The sequence below is a fragment of the Cololabis saira genome, chromosome 6 (genome assembly GCF_033807715.1).
Source record: "Cololabis saira isolate AMF1-May2022 chromosome 6, fColSai1.1, whole genome shotgun sequence".
Lineage (NCBI taxonomy): Eukaryota > Metazoa > Chordata > Actinopteri > Beloniformes > Belonidae > Cololabis > Cololabis saira.
In genome coordinates, this window is record NC_084592.1 from 18,130,399 (window position 1) to 18,156,299 (window position 25,901).

At 39.0% G+C, this 25,901-nt stretch overlaps 3 protein-coding genes across 6 annotated transcripts in view; 1 reads left to right on the forward strand and 2 right to left on the reverse strand.

The window, feature by feature from the left end:
- Positions 1-920: 920 nt before the first annotated feature.
- LOC133446430 (NADH-ubiquinone oxidoreductase 75 kDa subunit, mitochondrial-like) lies at positions 921-10,931 on the reverse strand. The gene is made up of 19 exons (XM_061724452.1): positions 10,751-10,931; positions 10,225-10,304; positions 9,734-9,828; positions 9,211-9,318; positions 9,027-9,103; positions 8,804-8,885; positions 8,572-8,702; positions 8,299-8,484; positions 8,074-8,208; positions 6,991-7,105; positions 6,730-6,875; positions 6,501-6,629; positions 5,945-6,074; positions 5,700-5,860; positions 5,461-5,615; positions 4,896-5,071; positions 4,613-4,747; positions 3,037-3,109; positions 921-2,007 (listed from the first exon to the last, which is right to left on the reverse strand). The coding sequence occupies exons 2-19, from the start codon at positions 10,301-10,303 to the stop codon at positions 1,922-1,924; spliced, it is 2,199 nt and encodes a 732-aa protein (XP_061580436.1). The 5' UTR covers position 10,304; positions 10,751-10,931; the 3' UTR covers positions 921-1,921.
- A 696-nt stretch (positions 10,932-11,627) lies between these two features.
- cmklr2 (chemerin chemokine-like receptor 2) lies at positions 11,628-15,819 on the reverse strand. 2 transcript variants are annotated; one of them, XM_061724454.1, is made up of 3 exons: positions 15,549-15,819; positions 13,584-13,689; positions 11,628-13,493 (listed from the first exon to the last, which is right to left on the reverse strand). In XM_061724454.1, the coding sequence occupies exon 3, from the start codon at positions 13,457-13,459 to the stop codon at positions 12,380-12,382; it is 1,080 nt and encodes a 359-aa protein (XP_061580438.1). In that variant the 5' UTR covers positions 13,460-13,493; positions 13,584-13,689; positions 15,549-15,819; the 3' UTR covers positions 11,628-12,379. The 2 variants fall into 2 exon arrangements, with proteins under 2 accessions (XP_061580438.1, XP_061580437.1); XM_061724453.1 differs by having other exon boundaries at positions 13,576-13,689.
- Positions 15,820-19,536: 3,717 nt separating this feature from the next.
- The window catches only part of LOC133445918 (disintegrin and metalloproteinase domain-containing protein 23), a 31,024-nt gene continuing 24,659 nt past the window's right edge, over positions 19,537-25,901 (forward strand). For all 3 annotated transcript variants that reach the window (XM_061723467.1, XM_061723470.1, XM_061723468.1), the window contains exons 1-6: positions 19,537-19,772; positions 20,428-20,645; positions 20,940-21,016; positions 23,748-23,811; positions 25,336-25,418; positions 25,567-25,630. In XM_061723467.1, the coding sequence (XP_061579451.1) occupies positions 19,697-19,772; positions 20,428-20,645; positions 20,940-21,016; positions 23,748-23,811; positions 25,336-25,418; positions 25,567-25,630 (582 nt within the window). In that variant the 5' untranslated portion in view covers positions 19,537-19,696. The remainder of the gene's footprint in view (positions 19,773-20,427; positions 20,646-20,939; positions 21,017-23,747; positions 23,812-25,335; positions 25,419-25,566; positions 25,631-25,901) is intronic.

The window sequence follows — 25,901 nt, forward strand, 5'->3', positions numbered from 1 at the left end:
TGTAATATAAACGTATTAATATTTAATATAAACCGTCTGCCAATAAGACGATGCCACAAAAAAGTTAAGGAGGGATCACACAAAACAAATAAAAGCCATTTATGTTGGGACTGTTTTGTTTAGTTTTTTTTTTTTTTTTACAAGAGAATATACCTATGCATCTATAATTATGTAATATAAACTTATTAATATTTAATATAAACCGTCTGCTCACTAATGGGCCAATAAGATGATGCCACAAAAAAGTTAAGGAGGGATCACACAAAACAAATATAAGCCATTTATGTTGGGAATGTTTTGTTCAGTTGTTTGTTTTTTTTACAAGAGAATATACCTATGCATCCATAAATATTTAATATACAGGACTGTCTCAGGAAATTAGAATATTGTGATAAAGTTCTTTATTTCCTGTAATGCAATTAAAAAAACAAAAATGTCATACATTCTGGATTCATTACAAATCAACTGAAATATTGCAAGCCTTTTATTATTTTAATATAGCTGATTATGGTTTACAGTTTAAGATTAAGATTCCCAGAATATTCTAATTTTTTGAGATAGGATATTTGAGTTTTCTTAAGCTGTAAACCATGATCAGCAATATTAAAATAATAAAAGGCTTGCAATATTTCAGTTGATTTGTAAAGAATCCAGAATGTATGACATTTTTGTTTTTGTAATTGCATTACAGAAAATCACAATATTTTAATTTTCTGAGACAGTCCTGTAAACTTATGAATATTTAACATGAACAGTCTGCTCACTAATGGGCCAATAAGATGATGCCACAGTCTGGAAAAGTTAAGGATGGAGCACACAAAATAAAATTAAAATAAAAGCCATTTATGTTGGGACTGTTTTGTTTAGTTTTTTGTTTTTTTTTACACAAGAGAATATACCTATGCATCTATAAATATGTGATATAAACTTATTAATATTTAATATAAACCGTCTGCTCACTAATGTGCCAATAAGATGATGCCACAGTCTGGAAAAGTTCAGGAGGGATCACACAAAACAAATTAAAGCAATTTATTTGAGGACTTTTTTTGTTTAGTTTTACAAGAGCATATACCTATGCATCTATAAATATTTAATATAAACTTGTGAATATTTAATATAAACGTATTAAGGTTGCTAAAACAACTTAGCTATTAACTTATTTTTACAAAAGGGTACACTTGGACTCTACTGTATGTACTCAATATACAATGATTATATAATATCATTATAAAAGGGTAGGCGTAATAAGCTAAGCTTCAGCCTACACCTTTTCGGTCTTGTTTTGTTTATATATTTTGGTCTATTGCAATATTAGCATTAACTTCATGTTCATTTGTTGTTTTCTGTCATTTTTCATTTTTTCCGATTTGAATTATTATTGTGGAAATGACCGAAATAAACAAACAAACAATATACCTTAAGTAAAACATACTGACTCTTATATTGCTGGAAATTTTAAAGGAAGACAACATTCACCATCTGAGGAATACACTTTAAAATCTTTGATCTCACCTACAAAAATGTGATTGTCACGAGTAGCAGTTAAACCTGGCAGGAGTGCGTTTCTGGATATTTAGCAAATCAAATAATCACTATTCACTCTGCAAGTATTACTGACCTCTTTCCGCAGATATATTTGCTCTATAATAAATATCAAAGATGAAACATAATTAATCTAAACAAGTGTTATGATAAAATACAATAGCAAATAGGACTGTGCAAATATTGGAGTTGTGCGTATTATTTTTTTTTTATGCTCTTGATTCTTCTTTGGCATACGGCCGGCTCATCGACAGCAGATATATTTGCTCTATAATAAATATTAAAGATGTAACATCATTAATCTAAACACCTGCAAATAGGACTGTGCAAACATTGGAGTTGTGCGTATCATTTTTTTTATGCTCTTCATTTTTCTTTAGCATATGGAGGGCTCGTCGTCTGCTCCCTCTTTTACAGCTTTCACACATTTCGCCATGGTCTGGGAGGCCCTGCTTATGGGATCTGCAGATAAAAGTTGAAAACAAGTTTAAAATGTGCACCTTTATTCACATCAAAATAGACATAATCATTGCATCTAACGTGAACATTTAATTGTATTGATGGTACTTTTGTATTTCGAAAGAAGCCTTTCAAACCCGCTTTGCAATGAGAACAGATACATTGGTAAAAAATATATAGTTCATGCAACTTAAGTTCCTCAAAATATATTAAATTAAAATTGCATCTTATAAAATGGAGTAAATTGTGGTAAAAATGTATATTTTGTACATAGTCAATATAACATCAAGGGTCATGCAGAGAATGCAGCTGCAAGTTTAATGTAATGTAATGCCATAGCTAAATCTGTATTATATACACTAGGATTTATCCTTTGTCAGAAAATTTAGATCATTTTATGGTTATAGATTATTTCAATAATGTTAAATGACTATGTAATGTCATGTACATGTATTTCAGCCCTTTATGGATATTTTGTAGCTACCTTACTTGATTTTTATAATATTCTTATAGGATCAAATGAAAATACTGTGTACATTTTTTATTTATTTTTTTAAATATCTCTTTAAATATATGAAATAAAATCCTTATTTTAAGGGCTGTACCTTGAGTTTAACAGTAGTATTATCCCGTAGTGCAGTGAGAAAACCAAAATTGCATGCATGTTTTTATTCTTATTCTGGAGAGTTGGAGTCGGTGCTCGATCGCAGGGTGTTTTGAATTATTCTGTTATTCAAGGATAATAATACTGTAATGGGAAATTCTGTTTCATCAAGACATGCATTTATTTCACTAATGTTATTTGTAAAGACTAATGCCCCAGGCTTATTAAAATCCGATTATTTTCTATTTTATGGGTAATTAGTATAAACATAATAGTAGTCTTATTCTGAAAACAGTGGTGGAAAAAAACACCACAATGAAATAAGGTGCTTGATAGAGAGTTATGAATCAAGTGAGACTTTGGAATCACAGTAACATGTCTGGGTTGAGTGGAAATAAAAAACATACCATGTTGAGTTCATGACCCACCTGTCATGTAAAAGTCCTTCACTGTAAGCTGTATGGGAACTAGAGGATCGGTTAGAAGAGCCTGGTTCACTGCCTGAAACAGATGAAACGGATGTCACCATTGTCAAGTAAACCAACATTACATAAACTGAAAATTGAAAATAAAAAATTGTACAAAGTCATCATTAAATCGAGCTGAATTTGTTCCCTCAGCTAGGAATGGGCGATATTTTACCGTTCACGATATACCGTCAAAAAAATTTGAAAATAAGAATTTAAGATAAGATAAGATAAGAAATCCTTTAATAGTCCCCCAGAGGGGAAATTTCCAATTTCCAATTTCCAATTTTTGTCATCTCGCGGTAAAAACGCTAAATTCCCGTTGATGACGTTTTTGTGTGAACCCTGATTTATGGTTCCTCGTTAAATCCATCAGCCTTAACAAACATGGCGGAAGGCGGATCTGAGAGCGAGGAGCTCGTTGTTAAACGAGGCTCCAGCTCCATTATCTGGAACTGGTTTGGATTTAAAAAGAGAGACAAGGAGCAAACATCATCTATTATATGCAGTCTGCAAAAAGACAGTGAGTGCAAAGGATGGCTTTTATGTACCGTATTTTCTGGACTATAAGCCGCTACTTTTTTCCTAGGTTTTGAACCGTGCGGCTTATACAAAGGTGCGGCTATTCTGTGGATTTTTCTTCCACCGCTCGGGGCGCTCTAACCGGAATTAGAATCAAAACTAAGACAAAATAAATGCAAAGAAGAATATGCTACTTCTTCTTTAGCAGATAGAAGTAGGTAGAAGCAGATTTCAAACATATAAATAGATAAATAAATACCGGTTATTTTCTCTTGGTTCTGTCCAGTTTTAATAAGCAAAGTTGCTGCCGTGTTAAAAGACACTGTTAGGAAAGGATCTATTTAAGTACAAACATGTACATCATTTACACTTCAAAATCCTTCTGTACATGTGGTAAATATCAAATCTAACAACATAAATATCTGCGACTTGCATATCTTTTTTTTTAAATAAAAGTGGGTGCGGCTTATATACAGATGCGGCTTGTATATCTTTTTTTTATTGTTTTTTTTTTTAATAGAGCGGGTGCGGCTTATATACGGGTGCGGCTTATAGTCCAGAAAATACGGTATTTGTCCTGTTTCTTTATTTATCAGGTTGTATCTTTTTTCTACTCAGTGATTTTATAAGCTAAGAAAACTTGAAGGACAATGGTACTTTTGCTGTTTGCACTGTTATCCCACTGTTTAAGCCATACATTTTGAATAAATGTTGAATCTGTTCTTACATTTCAAACTTCTTTCATTCAGTTTTGCAGTACAGGTGTACTAATGTAATTGTTTTTTTTTAATTCAATTTAATTGGTGTAGTTTAGTAGCATTTACTATTCTTTTAGAGAAGTGTTTTGGAGGCTTCAAAGACTGAATGTGGTGATAGATTTATAGTTAAAAAGGTCCTTTTTATCGTTATCGGGATAAATGCCAGAAATTATCGTGATACATTTTTTAGTCCATACCGCCCATCCCTACCCTCAGCATGACCAATTAAAACACAATGAAGGGAGAAAAGCGCTGACCTTGGAGAGCTCATTAGCTTGTTTAAAGTAGTTTGCCCCCTCAACGTCATCATATCGAACCAGATTAGGGGAAACCTCTGCCAGTCGGTTGCGGACTTCATCAAGAGTGTCATATGGTAGAGTCACTCCAGCAAGCTGGTAATAAGAGAATGAAAAATACTCAACATTTACTCTTGTTTTTTGTTAAATATACCCTATTAGACTCATAGCATAGGTTATGTTCCAAAATGCACATTTGAACCCTTGCACTTACGTCCTTACTTGAAACGTAGTTATTGCTTACCTCAGATATGGCTCTAATGATCCTCCAGTCCTCCCTGCCCATGCCTGGAGGAGTCACAGCAACTTTGGTCTGCTGTGCACGGCCCTCAGTGTTCACATAAGTGGCACATTTTTCAGTATATGCAGCCCCAGGAAGTATGATATCAGCCATTGGTGCACCCATATCACCATGATGACCTAAGCAGTCACAAAGCAGAGGACTGAAACAATGCAGTTTGTTTATAGACTTATAGTTTTAAGTCTATAAAAGATATAGAGTAAAGTTTAGTGCCCCCTTCTGTATATTATTCACGCCTCTACTCGTGGAATAAACAGGATATTTCCAACAGTTGGTCAACAGTTTAGAATTAGACTTAATTTATGTTTACTCATGTTTACTCATGGTGTTCTACCATGTCATCTTACAGTAAATGAAATAAATCTGTCAGAATGCAACGGGAAGGAGAGAAGGGAAATTAACTAATCAAACTTCCTCTTTTCAATGACATAAATTAAAGTAAGTTAGATATACAACAACTGTCCCTTTTGCGACTGTGAAGTAAAAAACAAAAAGGAAAGAAGCTGACCTTGATAAATGATGAAGCTGTCCTTTGGTAGGTCTTGGCGGGTAATGCAGCCAGCATCAGCCCCAAGAAGAAACAACACTTTGGGAGGGTTCATTCTGATTGTGTTTACTCCCGGCTTGTACCCAAGATCAAGTGCAGCCACTTGACTGGCAACCCTGACCACACAGGCAAACGGCACATATATTACACTCAAAGCCCTTCTCACTTTGCCATTACTGAAAACTTTCTCAGATTATCACCTGTGAAGCACATTCAGAATTTTCCAACTTTCCTCTACTTCACTGGTGACACGAGCATTCTGAGCAATGGTTGACACGGCAGCCATTATCGCAGCCCCATCCTCTCTCTGCAGGCAACCGCTGCCGACGATAACAACAGGGTGCTTTGCTTTAGCCAAGACCTGCAGGAGGAGATAAAAGCCACAGAATTAGGACGAGATATTCTGGGTGACTGATAACGTTCACATGAGCATGCTCTGTGTTACCTGGGAGAATGGATGAGTTCCTGAAGCTATTTCTTGCAGGATGCTGGCAGACTCTCCAAGATGGTCGTATGTGTAACTGAGGTCCACTTCCTTTCCCACTAGAGCCACGTTCAACTCATTGTGCAGCCAGCTGTGGCAGACATCAGTTTCATGCTGAAGCATACTGTTTTCCATCTTTTTTTTCTTATTACCCATCACCAACACTGACCAATTAACCACCATCAAGCAGCCAAAGTTAAAGGAGCTTGAGGCAGGATTTATGAAAAAAAATGCGTATAAGTTGTAAGTTTTCTAGTAATAATGTCAGATGAAGCGTTCCAAACCAAAACGAATTAGCCCTCTAGCGTATCTCTCCGTTGCCTTGAACAGGCTGTGTGCTGCAAAATGTGCTGCAATTCCGGACCGGAATTTCCCACGCTGTCCTGCGGATGTGACGTTCTCCCGTGCCGGCTTCGCTGTTGGCTGCAGTAACCCAGACGGTCGTCGTAGCGCTAATGAGTCTCATTTCCTATTCTTGCCTCAAGCTCCTTTAAAGCATTTAAAGCAGCTTGCTTACCCTTTTCTGATTCGTGCATTGATAAGAGGAGCCTCATAACGTGGGTTAGTGCCCACCAGTAGCAGGAAGTCAGCTTCTTCAATGCCAGCAATGCCAGTATTTAGAAGGTAGTTTGAACGCAAGTCAGAACTAGAAATGCAAAGGTAAAAAAAGAAAAGAAAAAAAAAACATCAGCACCGATCAAAGTGGATTTGCACGTCATTAATTTTCCATCTTTCTTTGGTATTACCCAGCTCCAGCCATGGGGAACATCTCCTCTGTGCAAAGGTTGTCACTATTTAACCGGTTCAGCAAGTCTTTCAGTGAGATGAGAGCCTCTGCATCCACCAAACCTCCAACGATGGCAGCAACATCATTTCCTTTAGCTCCTTGCAACTGTCAAAACAAATGCTATTCACATCAGCTGCATCAAAATCAAAGGTTTTAAATGATTTTACACTGCTTTGATATCAAAATGCAGCTGAAGGCTATTCTGTAATTCGTTACTTACTGCTCCAGCCACCTGGGTCAGCACATCTTCCCAGGATGTGGGAACCAGCTGTCCTGATGCATTTTTCACCATTGGCTGAGTAAGCCTCTGTCTCTTAAGTCCATCATAAGCAAACCTTTAAGAGTGGAAGCAAGAAAAAAAAAATCAATAAATCAGTGGGGTTGGAAAAATCATTCCTGAACACTCAAATCTAGATCTATGATGTAAACCAGGGGTGTCAAATGTGCGGCCCGAGAGAGATTTTCATGCGGCCCACGAGAAGTTTCCAACGCAAAAAAACGAAATGTTAATTTACTAAAAAGGAAGGCATAAATAATTGCCATGAATCACAGCATATCCGATAATATATTTCTTCTACAAATCCATCGTTATTCCACAAAGAGAGCAGTTTTGGAAATTTTTTTAGTTTTCTAGAATGCATTTGCCGATTTTATTTCTTTGTAGACGGTCGTTTATTTTTATTAACTGACTACTATGATATATTTTTGCAGGAAAAATATCACTTTTAAAAAAGATGATAGAAGATATTTATTCGGAGAATTTCAGTTTTGAATATGAGGATAGTGACAAAGTAAAACAGTTAAAAGAGAAGTGCTGACTTTTTCGGCACACTGGCGTAAATATCCGCGCCAATTTTTAAAAATAAATACACTTAATTGTACTGGAAAAATCTCTAAATCACAAAGAAACACTCTCGGATGTAATAAGGAAGATTTTGCTTTTAATTAAATTTCCTATAAAAAAGCGAAATATAAAAAAAACATACTTGTTTCTGTTTATCTTTGTAAAATGATGTTAAAAGTATCTTACATAATTTGAAAAAAAACAAGAAATTTCAAGAAAAGATCCTGAAGAAATATATTTTACATAATTAGAGTGTAAACAAAGTGCATATTTCCTTTAAAATTAACTAAACTGATATTGGATTAGATAACAATAGTAAAGAAAAAGAATTAGAAAAAAAAGAATTTTGCACCGTTTTTGTTTTTTTGAGCGTGCAAGAAAAAGATTGGTCAAATCCGGCCCGCCAAGCAAAATGAGTTTGACACCCCTGATGTAAACCCTTTGTAATAAGAAAGGAACCTGGTTTTATCGGAGATCCACTCTTCATTAATATCCTCATTAAGACGAGGGAGAATTCTCATCACTTCACCACCTCGAGTGCTCACCACGATGTTACTACCCACCGCATCCAGCACATCAATAGATTCAGTCTTTCTGCATGCAGGAAACCAAAAACAGACACGGTTCAGAGAAGTTTTTGACTCCCTTAAAAGTCAATGAACATGTTAAGAACAGTTCAAGAACCTGGTCTCCCAAGGGCGAGCAGTGAAAGCATATGGTTTAGATGTCAGGGCTCCCACGGGGCAAATATCAATAACATTCCCAGATAACTCTGACATGAACATCTTTTCCACATAAGTCCCAATCTGCAAGTCATTGCCTCTCCCAGTGGTGCCGAGGTCCTCCACGCCTGCAATCTCGCTGGCGAAGCTGCCGAGGCAAAAAAGAAAATTGACTGCATTTTAAATATTTAAAGTATTATACTGCAAACTTATTTCAGATATTAGTTTGACTCACCGCACACAGCGAGTGCATTGGATACAGCGGGTCATTATGGTTTTGATGAGCGGACCAATGTTTTTGTCTTCCACAGCCCTTTTGCCCTCTGTGAAGCGGCTCCTGTCGCTGCCAAACTGCATGGACTGGTCCTTTAAACAAAATTATACTAAATCTTATTAGTTCATTTTGTCTAAGACATCTGAAGACAAAACAAAAACATGTCTAAAAAACACTGAAGAGTGAGATTTACCTGCAGATCACATTCACCCCCTTGGTCACAAATTGGGCAATCTAAAGGATGGTTCGCCAGTAAGAACTCCATCACACCCTCTCTGTATAAAAGTAAGCAACATTATTTAGCTAAATTCTGTTCATTTCACTTTGCTTTTAATTTAAGCCAATGTTTTTCCTTGAAAGAGCTGAAATATCATTCCAAAAAAGTGAATTTTACTTTTGAGTTTGGCTGATCCTACCTTGCCTTCCTTGTTTTGTCAGAATCAGTTAAAATGTTCCAGCCTTTCATGGCCGGCATAGCACAAGCTGCAACCGGCTGGAAGTGTAAACAAAACAATAATGGCTCATTAAAAGGAGACAGTCCCTTATCTATGTAAGGACAGGGAAGGAAGGGCAAGACTAACAAGCAAAAAAAATAATTACCTTTGGAACCTTTTCTATCTCCACAAGACACATCCGGCAGTTTCCCGCAACTGACAACCGCTCGTGGTAGCAGAAGCGGGGAATCTGCATGCCGGCCTTCTCGCATGCCTGGGACAGAATACAAATCAGTCTTACGTCAGGTATTTGAGATCTTTGAAAATGTAATATATTTATTTTGCTTCAGCCTGAAGTTACAGGACCGTCTCAGAAAATTTGAATATTGTGATTTTCTGTAATGCAATTACAAAAACAAAAATGTCATACATTCTGGATTCATGATCATGGCTTACAGCTTTAGAAAACTCAAATATCCTATCTCAAAAAATTAGAATATTCTGGGAATCTTAATCTTAATCAGTAAGCCATAATCAGCAATATTAAAATAATAAAAGGCTTGCAATATTTCAATTGATTTGTAATGAATCCAGAATGTATGACATTTTTGTTTTTTTTTAATTGCATTACAGAAAATAAAGAACTTTATCACAATATTCTAATTTTCTGAGACAGTCCTGTATGTTACCTGCAACACAGTTGTCCCCGGCTCTACCATGACAGGTTTTCCATCAACAAACACCTCCAGGAGGTTACTGGCGGCTGCCGTGGCTGCCGTGCGAGCTTAAGGCACAAGAAAACACATTCATCCACAACCTCCCTTTTTCAAATGACAACTCCCATTGTTTGCACCGGACACATCTGACATGTCATTTACCATTTTCATTCCTCATTTTCATTGTTATCCAGACTGATAAAAGTCTTTCACAGGTTAAACTGAGCCTACAGCAGCCTGGCACCTGAAATGGTAGCTGGCAGATCTGTAATCCTGCCTTTAATCCACCAAGTGGAGCAAAGTAACAAGGCTGCAATAGGCATTATAATATTTATTTCTTGGACTTAACAGACACAATGACATAATGGCTATTATGTAGAAATACAAAACACACATTGTGCTAACAAGTAACAGGCAGACACGATCAATTAATCATCTGATGAAGTACTGTAGCATATTGTTACCATTGTGAGATGCAGCCAAGCCTCCTCTGGAAATAGCTGCTGGAATCAGACTGCGACCTGCTCCGGGCAAACGCAACATGCTGGGAGAGACGCACAAATGCAGCAGCATCATCATGTGAGGTCGAAGCTTTATTTGTTTATTCTCAGGCATAGGCATGAACAAAATAACAGCACTTTCAAGCCACAGCGTTGGCTAAATTAGCCCCCATGTGGCTACCAAAACAAAAACAGAAGCAGCCTGGGTGACGTCACGAGCAGCTGATGCAGAACTGCGACACAAAGATAAATTATAGGGAGTATAATTTGTTTTTATTATTATTATTATTATTATTACATACAACGCTTATCATGCCAAATCTTCCAAATGTGACGAAGCCATTCAGTTACATTCAACCAGCTCAGACTCGACCCGGTACAAACGTGGTAACATAAAAACAAGTGGAATTAAATAAATGTTATTTACATTTAACGAGCCAGTTCTAATGTTTGCCTCGCAGTTGAGAGGTTTATTTTGTTTAGTTCTTACCTTGTGAGTGTTTCTCAGCAGCCGCGCAGACTCAACCGTCCTCTTTTTCTGCTGCGTCACGGATTAAGTAATCTCGTATCCCATAATCCAAATCGGAGGGCTGCTTTTCTTAGAATATCTTTTTGAAACCCCCCTTAATCATATAAATACTACCAACCATGAGCACTTCTCTAGTCTGTTGTTGAGTCAAGAGTCTGTTGCTTAATTAGACACTAGTGGAAACGAAAGCATTATCACATGCTATAAATTTGCTGTTACATTGAAGTATTGGAAAAACCCCAGTAACCTTTTTTAACACTTTTAAATTTAAATATAAATATATTATTAAAATATTGTGAATTGTACACTCTAAGAAAATTTAATTATGAACATGTTTGACTCCCCTATTTTCTGAATAAATTTAGGTTAACCGAATCTGGTGTAACACTAGATGTCCCCATTTAGTCCAGTTTTTCCATAACTTCCATTTACTTCAAAAAAGCACATTTATCTTATCAATCTAGTGCTTCAATTATGACTTAAGTGCTAAATGTCCAGTAATTGAAAAAAAAGAGAAGGCAATTTTTACTTTCTGCCCATTTTGTTCTCAGACACAAGCCAGCAGCCTCTGCAGAGGCACATGGTGGCACTATATCTCCAATCACCAGGGAACCATGGAGGCCTTACATGTCTGGTTCTTCAAAGGGAAAAAAACAGGAAATGGCTGAATTTGTAATGAGGTCTGCAGGGAGTATAAAGCAAACCCACATCTGGATTCATGTCAGACCCATGCATACTTTGTAGACCTGTGCTGATCCTTTGGGAAGTCTGGTCTGAGGACACACAACACAGACTTCACCTCCCAACAAACAAAAGAAGATAAATCAACACAATATGGTAATAATCAGAGGTACAAATTTATTAAGACATATAATATTTACTTTAAATATATTAGAGATACAAAATTAAAATAAAAAAGCATGATAGTATCAGTCAATACAAATCTGTGCAATAACCTAATAATGTTATGGTATATCACCAGGTATATGATTTTGAACTACAGTAACATAGCAATAATTAAGAGATCATCTTCATGGTTCATAATCATTCAATGCTTAAAAATATGTCCTTAATCAAGATTTAAGACGAACAATAATGTCTTGAGCCATGCTTTAAAATGCAGCAAAGAAAAGTCAAAATTGTTTCCGAGGACATTTCCTCAGATTATTGTGAGCAGAGGTCCGAATAACAAACATACTCAAACTCAACTAAGACAAAAAAAAAAAACCCAGCAAATTCTTAAAGCTGAAAAGATGGAAATGGATATATCTAGACTTTATTGGTCATCAAAATAATTGTGGAACCATTGTCTGCTGAGCATTTTAAACACAGCATTTGTTTTATTTAGCCTCTTTGTTTTTTTTAACAACTTGACTTTGTGCAAATAAATGCGAAAATGTACAAAATGTGCATTTCTGTTCAGCTTTTCCAAGTAGAGAAAATTGTCAGTCGAGTCTGTAACTATGTAACTTTGTCCAAATGAAACAAAAATAGGAAAACTTTGAACACTGCAGCTGGAAAATACAGCTGTGCTAATCCTCCAGATCAACATTAGAGTAACTCGCAGTCTGAAGAAGTCTGAGGTTGCAATCATAGTGTTGATGAGGCCACAGGCTCTTCTGGTAAACTCTCCTGCTGAACTTCTGGCACAGACTCGACCTCTGTGGCCGAGATCGACTGGCTGAGCTCCCTGAGTGAACTCTTGGTTATCTCCAGACAGGCGCGCTTGAGCGTCCGGCGCACTTTTTTTCCCAGCAGCATGTACAGTAAAGGGTTGATGCAGCTGTTGAAAAAACCCAAACTGGTGGCGAGGGGAAACCCGGCTTTCAGAATGTTGTGGAGGTAGGGAGAGGAATGTATGGACAGCTCCATCAAGCTGAAGATGTGAAAAGGTGCCCAGCACAAAAAGAAGGCCAGGATCACCGCTGTGACCATTTTGGAGAAGCTCGACAGGCGAACCGAACCCCTAGATTGCTTTACTTTGATCGACAGAAGTACTCCTGTCACACATATCGCGGTAAAGGGCAGAAGAAAGCCTACGGTAGTGCGAAGGGCCACGATTGCGATGTGTATCATGGCAGCCGTGTACCCGCCCCATGTGTGGAAGTTATTGAAGCACACCACCTTGTTATGAGAGCGCACAGTGTCACGAAACATCAGAGCAGGACAGCTCAGTACGGCAGCTAGCGCCCATATACAACTACACACAACCCAGGCCCTCGCTATGGTGCGGTGCCTCTGAGACCAGTTAAGATGGACCAGAGAGATGTATCGGTCTATACTTAGCACTGTGAGAAAGAGGACGCTGGCGTACATATTCATGACAGACACAAATGAGTTAATCTTACACATGGCAACACCAAAGTGCCAGTGGAAGTCACGCAGAATGTAATCAATGTAGAAGGGTAAGAAAAGCACGAATACAAAGTCTGCCATGGCTAGATTGAGCAACCACACGCTGTTGACCGTCTTTTTGCTTTTAAAGGCCGTCACCCAGATGACCGTCCCGTTTCCAATCAGCCCAAGCACAATGGAAATAATGTAGATGACGACTGAGATGATGTGCATAATCTCCTTCTGGCTGTGATCCACTTTCAGTTCCTCCACGTCGCCGTACTCCAGGTAATAGTCATAGGAGTAGTTCCCATAGTCTTCACTGGAGTCCTCCATTGTTGCAGGGATGTGACCTCTGTGCTGAAGTTATCTGTGGGGACGGGAAACCTGATGAGAAGATGCATTCCCTGCAAAACAACTTTACATCATCATATTTGCCCTGTGACACATACATTCTCACCCGACACTCTCTGGGGCTTCGCAGCGCTTCACGCAGGTCCGGCTTCCTGCCCTGTCACTCTGTTTGGTGGATTCAGTTCCTGTGTTGAAGTTGGAGACGGGTGTGTCTGGAACATTGTATATATGGGAGAGTGAGAGTTCAGAAACTTTGCACTGATGTCATCACCTTCAACTGTCTCCACCAATCCAATGTAGTTATAGGATTTGGATTTTTTACTGGCAAACTTCCCAATGACAAAGTCACCAGCAGACAGATCCTTGTCACCATCATCATTCTGGACATCTGAGCTCTCATAATCAGTGCCATCGCTCAGTGGTATCGGAAAGTCACTCTCTGAGCTAGTGGAGAGAGTTGTTTCTCTTTGGGTTTGCTTTTCTTCAAGCTTTTCAGAGCCCTGTCTAGTATATTAACATATGTGCCAGTGGCACAACTTAACCCAGGCCCTTTGGCACAAATTACCCCAACCCCACCATTTGGAAGAAAATGCATCCCCTAGCTGTTTTAAGTTACTATCATGCTAACTGTATAGATTCATGGTGTAGCTTACTAAAGTACTAAAACATGTGTGAACTGTTTTCTAAGTTCTAAATTGTTCGAATACTGCAATCAAAAAACCTTGTTCATAGAAATTTTACTTTGGAGAGCATAAAATTGTTTTTTTAACTTAAATGTTCTTATCTCTCAAGCCATGTGTCTCCCTTCTTTGCAGGATGATTGAAATGGATGCCTCTCCAAAAATATGTGATCACATGACCAATTTCTTCTATTCAATTCAATTCAATTCAATTTTATTTATATAGCGTCTAATACAACAGATGTTATCTCTAGATGCTTTCCAGAGATCCAGAACATGAACATAAACATAAACCCCCGAGCAATTATTACATAAACAATGGCAGGTAAAAACTCCCATAGTGGGAGAAAAGCCTTAATAGTCTTCTATGGTTTTCTAGATAACAGGGGTGGAACAACTTGCCCCTTGGCACAAATTACCCCCACTCTCCCCTACATCCCATAGTATGTTAAACATCAACAATGTGGACAGACAGAGAGATACCTCGTAGATGAGGCAGGAAAAAAAGACCACTATGATTCATTTTCATATGACGGTAAACAGGGAGGAACTGGGTATAACATGTTTCACAATGTTTGCAACAAAAAAAACAGAAAATAAGGGCAGGGTGTGGAAGAAAACATTTATCTCATTTTCCATCTGGATCAAGCAGACAACAATCAAAACGTCTGCATGAACGATTTGTCCAAGTCAAATATTTTGTATCATTGTAAAAACCAGAGTAGGGCTGATAAAGTTTGCCCTCAACTCATAAACAATGAATCATGAATCAGCAGTCTGAGGTCAATGCTGAGTGATACACAGTATTGATTAGGTCTGAAAAGCTAAAAATTTAAAGTGATAACATTTTAACTAATATTTGATGGCAAAAGTAAAAAAAAAAAAAAAAAAAGAAATACAGAGACAAAGAAAAGTATCTTCATATATTTGTATTTAGAACAGAGAGAAAAAGAATAATTAACACGTTAAAAAATAACCAAAAAAGTTGATTGCAAAGATACAAAATAAAATAAAATAATACCAAAAACCTGAATTAAAAAAAGGGGCTTACGTTTTTCAGTTTTTTTGGTTTAAATCATTTATTTATTACAAATAAATGAAAACAAAGTTTAATAAATAATAATAAAATACTAATATAGGCCATTTTAGGAATAAAAAAAATCCACTTTCATATTATCAAGAGTCAAAAAAGATTAAAAAAAAAAACGATTACTATGGATACTTGTCATCTTTAAAAGCAGTAGGCTGTAGAAACAATGCCATATTCTGTAAGAAATATGTCCTTTTGTAATTGGGAAGTAACGGTCCCTGGCGCCGTCAGCTGTAGCACTTTTGGCATACTAATGCTTGTTTTGTTTTGTAGATTTTCAGGCGGAGGATTGGTCGCTTACCTAAAGAGTTGCTGCGCTCTTTGTTACGGGGGATTTTTGGATCAGATTGGATCAGCAGCTCCCGGTGGAAAGCGGATCCTTTCTCGGTTTCGTAAACAGTTTTTTCGGCTGCATGTGAAGTCTTTCCGTGAGTGTGTCCAAACTAAACTCCCTCAGTGGGTGCAGAGGGGCTGAGATGTGCGGTGGGTGCGCCTGGCTGACGCGTCAAACACGGACCTCAGAGGGAAGAAAAGTTATTGGTCACCAGCGCGGACTGAAGAATGCTTTCATTCAGCAGAGCTGCTGCTGCTGCTGTTGCTGCTGCTTTTCACAACCGAGGGACATGAAGCCACGTTCCCCTTCTGGGAGGACTCCAGACAAACCAAAAACTTGCTGATTTCTTCCTCTTTTCCTCATGTTAGTGATTAAAACTGATTTTTTTTTCTAACCGTTTCCTGTCTCTCTCCGATTCTTTTGCTCCTTGGTGCTCATGATGAGGTCATGCCTCTGACTTATGTCATTGCAGATGTTTGGCATATTTAGAGTCAGACAACCAAAACAATCAGATTAAGTTATGAATATTTAATTTGAGGAAGCACAGATCAAAAGCAAAAGAAAAGAAAGAACTTGAAGGAATGGGTGCAAGTCCTATTAAGTTACAGGGAAAAGAATATTCACATGTCAGGGCTGTCAAACTCCAAAATTCACACTTACATCATAGGGTTTATGCATCTCTGTTATGTCTTTCATGAAACTCTTTTTACCTTGAAACTCTGTGTGCAAAGTGTGATCCATGCCAAAAATGTGAGGTGCAGCATATCATCTGAAGAATGTCTCGATTTTTAGGTTGGAAATCTGTCACTTCATACAATTTTTTTCACAAAGCAGCTCACTGTTACAAAAATACAACTACGGAAGAGTTAGTTCAAGTCTGTGTGCTGTGAATAACAAATAATTTAAAATTGTATCACCCAACTGTAATTGGTTTGCTTCTACTTGTGCATTCATGCAGTAATTTTTTTTTTTTATTTTCACAGTTGCAACTCTTTGTTTGCTTTCACGTCTTTGCAGGCTCACACTGAATCTGCTGAAGCTTATCTCTATCTTATCGAGCTGAAGAATGTTCTCACATTGTCCACCAGCCGTGTTTTGTCTCATAGATTTGTGTTGACCGGCAAGCAAGTTTTGTCTTTTTTTTCTTTTTTTTTCCATCAATATTGACATAATTTCAACTGTCTGTGCTTTCACAGACTGTGATAACGCTGTTTTTCAGAGATAGTTTGTTGAAAGAAAACCAAAAAAACAAAAGCAAAATGAATGTAATTACAAGGACAAGGAGTGGTTGTCTACACATGAAATATACAGTTGGCTCGTCTGCCTTAACCACAACCTTGAGTGAAATCTAGACACGTGCGTGCATCATCAGGACTCACATACTACTTTGCGGGCTGCACGTTTGAGACATGCTGCTTGATGGCCAAAAACAAAAGCTATATCGATTAAAAATCAGCTAATTTACTTCCCACACCTTACGTTTATCATATATAAAAGAGACTGCAGGTGTACAAGATATCTTAGTTGCTGGGTAATGTTGCATAGATGCAGATTTAACAAGGATTTTTGGTTAGGACACTGATTCATCCCACTTTCTTTGTCGCATCAGCCCTTCTCAATCCCCAGCCAACCAAAATGAGCATCTATGGACCATGCAGCCCTGAGGGGGGGAGCTGCCACATCCCTCAGTAGCTCTGTGGATCTGTGGAGTCTAACAATCAAACCAGCCACTGTTAATCCTCACACAATCACGAAGATACTCCGTTATCTCAGAGAGGTCAACCGCAGAGCAGACGTGAGTGACTTTAAAGAAACCAGTGGTTATCTTGTGAACACAGCATTTGAGCCGTCCTTCCTCTGAAGAAACTGCGTTCCTATCTTTGAATCAGTCATTTCAATTCACATTTACGTGTAAATGGAGCACTCAGACACCTTTTCCTTCTCAGTTAATAAGCCTCTCAACTGTCAGAAGACCATTTAATGTAAATTATTTGCTGATTTTGAACATGAAGGCCACAGAAAATCTAAAGGAACATCTTTAAACTAATTAAGGTAATTGGAAACAGATTAGCTATAAAAAGAGGATTTATAGAGAGGTTTATTTTTAATTATTAATTCATTTTATTTTACAACTGACGTACACATACATACATTTTGATCTTGCAACAGAAGAACCTCTATGAAGCAGTTTTAGCATAAAAATGAACAGATTTTGAAAATCTCACCAACTGCAGTGTATATTATCAAAGTCATGGACATGCAAGACCATATCAACTAAAATATGGAGACATCTCTGTTTACAAAGGATGAGATGCTAGTTATCTCTGGGCCTTCAAGTGGTGCTGCATTAAAATAAAAAGAAACATGGCTGTGTTAGCGAAACGCCTGAAAAATGTGGCCCGTAGCTCACTGCTCTCCTCGCATCCAGAAATGCACAAAGGGCTTCTACAGTCATACGAAGACGTGAACATGATCCAGCATCATCACCACTTCCTCTTCCCGGCCCAGGAATCCCTTACAAAGGACTTAAGCAGAGTGGGAAAGTGCTTGTGGTCTGAAATTTAAATCTGAATCAATATGTAATGTGAAATTCTTTATTGGAAACCCACGAATGTCACGACTAAAGAAGAGAGGGATTATCCTGGTTGTTGTGGGCGTCGAGTTGGAAAGACTGGATCTCTGATGCAGCCTTGAAGTGCTATAGACACAGATTTCTTGTTATGATTTTTTTTTTTTTTGCTTATTGACTGTTTTTGTTACATAAAGGGTTGAGCTTTCTTTCTTGTTTTGTTGCTGTAGAGACACTTTCTGACGGTGATGAATATAATAATATCCATATAATTCTATTCTATGGCACCGCACTGTTTATTTTTACTTTTATTAGGACCCGAGCACTTACAGTGCGAAGGCTCTATTGTATCTGTAGGAGATGTTCTCATTGTTTTTCTCGTTTTTATTTTTCTGACGAAAGGAGGGCATTTTTGCCCCCCTAAACGTGCCCCAAAAGTCACCAAATTTTGCACGCAAGCCAGGCCTGGCAAAAAATGTTATATTTAATGGTTTCCATTAATGGGCGTGGCCTAATGGCTCAACAGCGCCCCCCTAGAAAACTTTGTGCCTCAAGCCCCACATTACGGTTTGACGTACATGCACGAAGATCGGTACACACCTGTATCATGTCGTAACTTAAAGAAAAGTCTCTTGGCGCCATGGCCGAAACCAAACAGGAAGTCGGCCATTTTGAATTAATCGTGTAATTTTGGCGCAATTTATGCCATTTCTTCGGCCATAATTGGTGCTTCTTCTGATTGGTCGATATTTGATAGTTCCTATTTTCTGCCATATTTTTTGAATGGTTTGACATAAAGAGTCATGGGTGGTGTCATAGGACTTAGTTTTGAGTCCTTGATCTTTATGGGTGAAAATTGCACACGCGAGGCCCCGTTCATCACTGCTTGCAGCTTTAATTTGGATTTGTATTTGTCTTTTTTTATCTCTATTTTAAATTTTTTGTAATGTTTTTATCTTTATATGGGTGTTTGGTTTTTGGGGTGTTTGATTTGTATATGACAGTGCTGTGTGTTGTGAGATGGAGATGTCAATTTCCCCCAAGGTAACCTCCCAAAGGGATTCATAAAGTCGTCTGAATCTGAATCTGAAATTATTTTTTGAATATAATCAAATATAGTGACTTTTTCACAATGAAAACACCATAATCATCAGACTAATCCTGGCTCTTGTGTTATTTGCTCTTTTGCATTTTGATGCATCTTTATTTGGGGGGGTTCGGGGTGATGATCTGTCCCGTGGGCTTGTGGGCCGGTGGCCAGCAACGGACATCACTGATCTCAGCGAGGAGGAGCCTGCTGCAGGACTTCCAGTACAGCAGCTGACAGGCCACCGCCTTCTGTCTCCCCCCATCCTCCTCCCCCCCCTCCCCATCCTCCTCCTCAGCAGCCGCTGCAGCATCCGAGCCCGGTGTCTCCTGGATGGATCCGTGAAGAAAGCACTCCCTTCCCGCGGCACGGCACTCTCCCCCCGCCACGATGGACCCCCGGCTAGTAACTGCGTTGTTGTGTTGACATTCGGGTTATTTCAGCAATCAAATATGAATCATGCATTTGATATTTCTGACCACTTTGCTCGTCAGCGTCCTTTCGCACTGGCTTCCTCCATCACGGGCTTCATCCGGTACGTCTTGTAAAGAGATGCTGGCTTTTTTTTTTTTTGCTTTTTTTTTAAACCTGTTTCTTTTTCCCGTTTTTCTTTCCTATATGGTCGGATTGTAGCCCTGGGTTTGGTTTGAATAGTGTCTGATGGTGCAGCTTTTGGCTCATATGTTACCTCCTGTAACCGCGGGGAATCATTCTATTTAATATGCGCTGTCTCCAGCGTGATGGTGCATGAAGGCAGACCACAGCATCTCTCAGCATCTTTTGTTCAGCTTTACAAAAAAAAAGAGAGAGAAAAAAGTGCTCTTTATTATACATGTAAGTGGTTGCCACGTAGAAATGACACTCACTGGGACTTTTTGTTTCATGGCTGTAATATGAGGCTATATGGATTCAGCATTTGACACAGTGCAGTTTTTAGTTGTGCAATGAGCACATCAAAAGCAGCCTTTGGTCAAATGAAGTTATTTATATTGTGTATTGTAAAAACCCCCTTAAATGTCATATTTATCAGGTCGCCAATGACCTATGCCACGAAGACCTGCAGTAAAGCCACTTTCCACAGACAGTCAGTGTTGTACAAGCGCAGTGTGGCTGCTTGCTCTGTGCACGTGTGCATGCATGGACCGATCAGGTTTCTTATATGTCTGTGTGTGGTGGAAATTCCTTTGCAGTTTCTCAAGGAGTAGAGGACAAGGTTGAGAGGGACGCAGTGACAGCGCTGCTGAAGCAACAGGCAACTGCAGCACCTGCCACAGAGAGCACAACACATCATGCAGCAGAGCAGACGATCACATACCCTTCGCGGTTGATCTACTACCTGAACGAGGACTCGGAGAGCACCTATCATGACCTGAACACCCAAGCAAGGAACCAACCCACAGAGGGCCAGGTAGGCTCACACTCAGCTGGGATGTGGTCAAAGTCAGCAAGTCCTGAAGCTTTAAGTCCATTGTTAAACCATTTTGCTAAACATCCTGAGACAAATCCCACTCATTGTGAGTTTCTCGCCACACTGGAAGGATGCTGATGGAGGCACATCTTCCTACCTGCACTATATCCTTCCTGTGGAGGATGTTGAAAATGGACTGTAGCTTTATTGCTCCATAGACGCTGCTATTAACAGCATCATGTGCAAGCTGCCAACATGTCCGGTCACTACTCTTTTTTTTTTCCCCCTCTGCAGACAGTCCACCTCGCCCAAGCCAGTTTTCAGTTAGAGGCATTTGGCTCCAGATTTGTTCTGGATATAACACTAAACAAGTAAGTCCTCCCCATATTCTCTTACTGCAATTGCTAAATCGCTGCATCTTTGGTCATCAAGGGATTTCTTTTCTTTTTTTTTTTTTCATTATCGTCCTTTTACTGTGAGCTGAAATTACTTTTTTAGAAGAGGCCAGGCAGACTCAGAGACAAGTGTTTGAAAAGGATGCTGTAAAAATGGCTTTCATTTGAAACGCTGCTGGCAGCTCTTGTTCTGTGCATGAACGCACAAAAGTGCTGACTCATATAGTATCGTTTATATAATAAGCTTGAAAATTGAATTTAAAAAAAGTTTAACAATACCCAGTGGTATTATCTGCTGGGGACATGTAGAAAACATCATGCTTGAGTTGAGGATTTTTTTGCCATAAAAGAGCCACACAGACATTATGAGTTATAATAGAGATTATTATACATTTGAAAGAACATTTTTAATCAATTGTGTGGATCTTTTTTATGAAATTTGAAATGAAAAGTTCAGCTATGCTAAAGTGTAATTACCTATTTCATTGAACTGAAGGACGTGGTCACTGTCGGCCAGGTCAGTTCAAGGGATAAAAAGTGAGCTCAAATAGGTTTGTTGGCACAGTTCGAAGGTGGATGAAACTGGTATGCATTCTATATCAGATCAATGATTAAAGCAGCATTAGCTGGCGATAATGTAATCATGGAATCTGTAATTCACATGCTGGTTTAAGTGTTCTCAACAGCCAAACGGAGACACCTTAATAGGGATCTCTATCGCATCCAAAACACTCGATGACGTTAAATTCAGTCGCGACATAAAGTCTGGCTTTTAGATCTCTGATGGAATAAAAAGAAGGCTTCTCTTGTCATTTTAATGACTTAATACTATTTTACAGCTGCTGATGGACACTAATGGCCATGCTTTACCATCTTTGTATTAGTTTTCATCTTATTGGCTTTGCAAAGTGCACAATTCAGCAGCTGCTGTAGCCTAGCTTGTGCACATTTAAACCTGAAATCTCCCTTGCATGTCACATCATGAAGGCAGCGATATCAGAGGGACAACTTTTCCTACCTTGTCAGACAGTCGAACTGAAGACTGACCTCACAACCTCATCGTGTTTAAGAAACGGCCTTCAGCAATGTCAAACACTTGGAAAATATGGTGTGAAACAAAACAGCTCCTGGCTGTTTGTGAGTGGGTTACCTGCAAGATGCTTTTTTTCTTTTTTTCCTGTGTGAGGACCAGGGGTTTTGAATTCTGCTTAGTGTTGTAGCTGCGACAGTGCTGAGCTAAATATAGACGGCTCTGCAAGCTGCCAATGGGTGCTACTTTTTCTGCTCACCTATTGCTGTACCTGGGATTTCAGACGCATGAAAAGATCATTCCAGCAAGTTAATGTAGGTCTTTGCAGTCAGAGGATCTTGCCTGCAGACTATAGTTCAGGGTCGGGGCAGCTGGAGTTTTCTTTGAAATTTTGCGGGGAATGATTCAAAGCTGCTGACCTTTCTTTGGAGCATCTTGATTGTTGCAGTGCCATGGACAGCATGGCAGCTTTGTGTCCTGCTGTGGGGCTTCGTCTGATCTGCTGCCAGACATGAGAACCTCCTGCATGTTTTAATTTTGCTTCTCTGCCTCTTTCTTGCCCCTCCGTGTGCTATGTCTGCTGCTGCATCGTGGCACCGTGTCTCCTGTTGACTGAGGGACTCCCTCACTGCCGCCCGTAGGCACAAACATCCATGCAGACACACACTCCTCAAGGTTCTCCTTGTCTAGGTCTTTATCCCTCGGTACTCTGCATACACACACATGCAGACACTCATGCAAACACACTGTGGCGTGGCCCACTCTTCCCGCCCTGCATCATTTGTCAGGCTAAAAATAGCCCTACACTTAAAAGATCTCTCAGAGATGCTGCTCATGCCTTGACTCTGCTCTTACAATGGTGCACTTCCTGCTCAGAGGCTGCTCAGCATCACTCAGAGCATCACTTTCTTTCTTTTTTCTTTTTTTTTTTGAACTGTGATAACGCTACATGTCCTCAGAGATGAGGCTGCTGTTGATTTTCAAGGTTTTTCAGAAGGAAAAAAAAAAAAAAACGCCATTGTGGCAGAAACGGCAGCTTCCTGAAGTCAGCTAACAGATTGAGTGTGTGTAATGGTGAGGGACGCTGACTCAGACAGCAGGAACTGCCAGGGAGGACCGTTGTGTTCAAGGTGAAGCCTCGCAGTCATTAATCGCTTTGAGGCCTCATTTGTCAGCTTTCGTTTCGCTCCTTTCTGTTCCTGTTTTTTGTGCTGTTTCTCAATCAGCTGAATGAAACTTGAAGAAGTTTATCATGAGGTCTTAACTTCAGCCTGTCTGATCAGCCGTGTTCATTGTGTTTTCCCGTTTCACAGACATTGCTCATCCGACTAAATCCAGCATTGTTTGTACAGCATGGTACGGTTAAATATGCAGGAAACAATTCATTATGGTTTAGTTTTTTTTGTTTTTTCTTCTGAGGTCACACCACATTAGACATCTCCACCGCACTTCTGAGATGGCTGTGTTTGCACAAGCTAATCCTGGCACAGTGTGGTGATGGGTATTGCTGTGCAAAATATCAAGCAAAACAATAGTTTGGGGGAAGTTTTAAACCTCAGCATGTGTCAGAGAGGGCACAACAAGAAAAAAGAAACGGCAGACAGACTCCCCCTCTGTTTTTGTTGTGACTGCATCACATTCCTACGCCGTAAGTGGACGCATTCTTTGTTTCTCCAGTGACTTGCTGTCGTCGGATTATGTTGAGATCCACTATGAAGATGGGAAACCCGTTCAGACCAAGGTAACGTTGAAACACTGATCACTGATGCTCTTTTTCACAGCATGATAGATAGATAGATAGATAGATAGATAGATAGATAGATAGATAGATAGATAGATAGATAGATAGATAGATAGATAGATAGATAGATAGATAGATAGATAGATAGATAGATAGATAGATAGATAGATAGATAGATAGATAGATAGATAGATAGATAGATAGATAGATAGATAGATAGATAGATAGATAGATAGATAGATAGATAGATAGATAGATAGATAGATAGATAGATAGATAGATAGATAGATAGATAGATAGATAGATAGATAGATAGATAGATAGATAGATAGATAGATAGATAGATACACTGCAAAAACTCAAAATCTTAACAAGAATATTTGTCTTATTTCTAGTTAAGTTGTCTAATTTTTAGTAAAAAAAATCTTATTACACTTAAAACAAGACTCATCACTGGAAAAAACAACAATTCTCACCTGTTTCAAGTAGATTTTCACTTAAAATAAGTAGAAAAATCTGCCAGTGGAACCAGATTTTTTTGCTTGTAATGAGAAGATAAATCTTGTCCCACTGGCAGATTTTATTTCAAGTGAAAATTTACTTGAAACAGGTGAAAATTGTCAAATAACAAGTGATTTTTCTGGTAATGACTCTTGTTTTAAGTGTCATGAGATTTTTTGACCAAAAATGAGACATTTTAACTATAAAAATAAGACAAATGTTCCTGAAGATTTTGAGTTTTTGCAGTGTGGATAGATAGATAGATAGATAGATAGATAGATAGATAGATAGATAGATAGATAGATAGATAGATAGATAGATAGATAGATAGATAGATAGATAGATAGATAGATAGATAGATAGATAGATAGATAGATAGATAGATAGATAGATAGATAGATAGATAGATAGATAGATAGATAGATAGATAGATAGATAGATAGATAGATAGATAGATAGATAGATAGATAGATAGATAGAAAAAAGAGGGGGTGGGAGCTGGTTCCTGCTGCTGCTGATTCAGGCTCAGAGCGGGGCTGGGCATACTGTAGCTGATTCAGCAGGGTTTCGCTCCCCTGCAGCCTCCTGCTGGAGCTCTGGTCACGTGACCAGGGAAGGAAAAGCACTCTGCAGTATCAGGGAAGGGTGAGATGGATGGAGTGCGAGAGACTGAGAGAAACCCACAGAGAGAGAGAAAGAAAGAAAGACGGATATACACGGAGGAGAATGTCCTCTGTTCACCCTGGATCTTGAATCTCACATGTACCAGGAGCTGCCATGCTCCACATTTGCTTAAGATCTTAACAAGCATTTTGATTGAGACCCCCTGCAGAAATTGCACTGCGAGGAAGCCAAACTGACATCTGTGGGCCAGGCTGTTACACACGTTTAGAGCTGCTAGAAAATGCAAACATGTGATTATGAAGTGGGGGAACTGACACTTTTTGCTGTGCTTGTGGAGTGATCCTCAAGCAAAGCTGCTTTGCCGTGATGCTGCATTAGCGCTGTGTACTCTTCCCTCAGGGCGGTGAGCACTGTTACTACCACGGCCAGGTGAGAGGCAGCGATAACTCCCACGTGGCCTTATCTACCTGCAACGGGTTGCAGTAAGTGAACAGCAGAGCCGTGCGCAATCCTTGACGTGCTCAGAATATCTCTGGATATACTCATCTCTCTGCTCCTCAGCTCACATCGACTCATTATCGACTGCTTTCTCTCCCCCTTTTTTCCTCTCCCCCTTCTTCTGCTTGGCAGCGGGATGTTTGACGATGGAGTCCATGTGTATCTAATCGAGCCCTCACACCAGACACATTCAATCGTAAGTTATTCGCATCGCAGAAAAGTACAAATCACAACAGAGGGAATTTTCCCTGGCACAGGTACAGCTCTGTACCATGAGTGATTTTTCCTCAGTACAGTTGAGGATATACATGTTTTTCCTCTTTTCTTTTCCAAGGAAGGGGATACAATCAGGAAGCAAGAGCTGCTAAAACGATTCCAGTTGGGATTGATGACACAAGCCTTTTGTTTTAAACCTTTATATGTGTCGATTTTTAATTTGGAGTTGGGTTTAAGCAATAAAAAGTCCC

Coding starts and splice junctions, on each gene's coding strand:
- cmklr2 (XM_061724454.1), bottom strand. CDS start 13,459: ATGGAGGACTCCAGTGAAGACTATGGGAACTACTCCTATGACTATTAC.
- LOC133446430 (XM_061724452.1), bottom strand. CDS start 10,303: ATGTTGCGTTTGCCCGGAGCAGGTCGCAGTCTGATTCCAGCAGCTATT. Junction 9,829..10,224: donor CTTGGCTGCATCTCACAATG/GTAACAATATGC, acceptor TTGTGCCTTAAG/CTCGCACGGCAGCCACGGCA. Junction 3,110..4,612: donor AAGCTAATGAGCTCTCCAAG/GTCAGCGCTTTT, acceptor CATCTGTTTCAG/GCAGTGAACCAGGCTCTTCT.